The 993-nt window shown below is 65.7% G+C and overlaps 1 protein-coding gene across 1 annotated transcript; it reads left to right on the forward strand.

Annotated features, from left to right (window-relative positions):
- Window positions 1-351: 351 nt before the first annotated feature.
- On the forward strand, window positions 352-874 carry LOC104287047 (histone-arginine methyltransferase CARM1-like; the record flags this gene model as incomplete). The annotated part of the gene is made up of 2 exons (XM_009885698.1): window positions 352-462; window positions 697-874. Coding segments are annotated over 2 exons (289 nt in total), but the record flags the coding sequence as incomplete, so codon positions are not given.
- Window positions 875-993: the final 119 nt, after the last annotated feature.

Genomic DNA, 993 nt, shown 5'->3' on the forward strand with positions numbered 1-993 from the left:
TGGGATAACGCCGCAATCGGGTCCCGCTGCCGAGCGGAGCTGCCTCTGTGCGCACAACTCGTCACCGGAGCTTCTAATTAGCGCTTCCAGCTGGGTGGGTAATGATTTGCAGGAATTAGTTCCTTCTCCGGAGCCGGTTTGCTCTGCCACCATCGGCACTGTGGTGGTGGGTGGTTCCCCCCCAGGAGGGGCCGTGCCAGTACCGCTGCCTTGGTTTTCCCTCTGAGGAATCCAAATTTTGGGGTCCCTGAGGAGCCCAATCCTGGCGTCAGGGTGAGGACGCCGGGATGAGTCCCCGGCTCCAGCGCGGGTGCCGGCGGGTCACCGTATCCTCGCCGTTCTCCCTGCCAGATCGTCCTGGACGTGGGCTGCGGCTCCGGCATCCTCTCCTTCTTCGCGGCGCAGGCCGGGGCGAGGAAGATCTACGCGGTGGAAGCCAGCACCATGGCGCAGCACGCCGAGGTGAGCAGCCCCGGTGCCGGGGGCTTTGCCGAGCCGGGGAGGGGTCTCGCGCCAAACCCATCCCCAAACTCCAGCACAATGCGGTAGCGCCGGGAGGATGGCACTGGGAGCACAGGGCTCTGCCTCTCGCCGCGGTCCCGTCCTGGGGGGGCTTTCCCGGGCCGTGGGGCAGCCCCTGTCCCCCCCCTGAGCGTGGTTTTCTTCTCCCCCTGGCCCTGATTTTTGCCGGGGCAGGTTTTGGTGAAGAGCAACAACCTGACGGAGCGGATCGTGGTCATCCCGGGGAAGGTGGAGGAGGTCTCGCTGCCCGAGCAGGTCGACATCATCATCTCCGAGCCCATGGGCTACATGCTCTTCAACGAGCGCATGCTGGAGAGTTACCTCCATGCCAAGAAATACCTGAAACCCAGCGGTGAGCGCCAGGGGAGGGTCGTGGTGTCCTGGGGGGGGCTCTTTACCCCCCCCGCTGCCGTGCTGTGGGACCCAACGAGCCCAGGGAGGGGTTCCTGGCACCCTGGGGGGGTCTTTCCT

Source organism: Charadrius vociferus, unplaced genomic scaffold (assembly GCF_000708025.1).
Source record: "Charadrius vociferus isolate BGI_N301 unplaced genomic scaffold, ASM70802v2 scaffold3755, whole genome shotgun sequence".
In the NCBI taxonomy this organism is placed as follows: Eukaryota; Metazoa; Chordata; class Aves; order Charadriiformes; family Charadriidae; genus Charadrius; species Charadrius vociferus.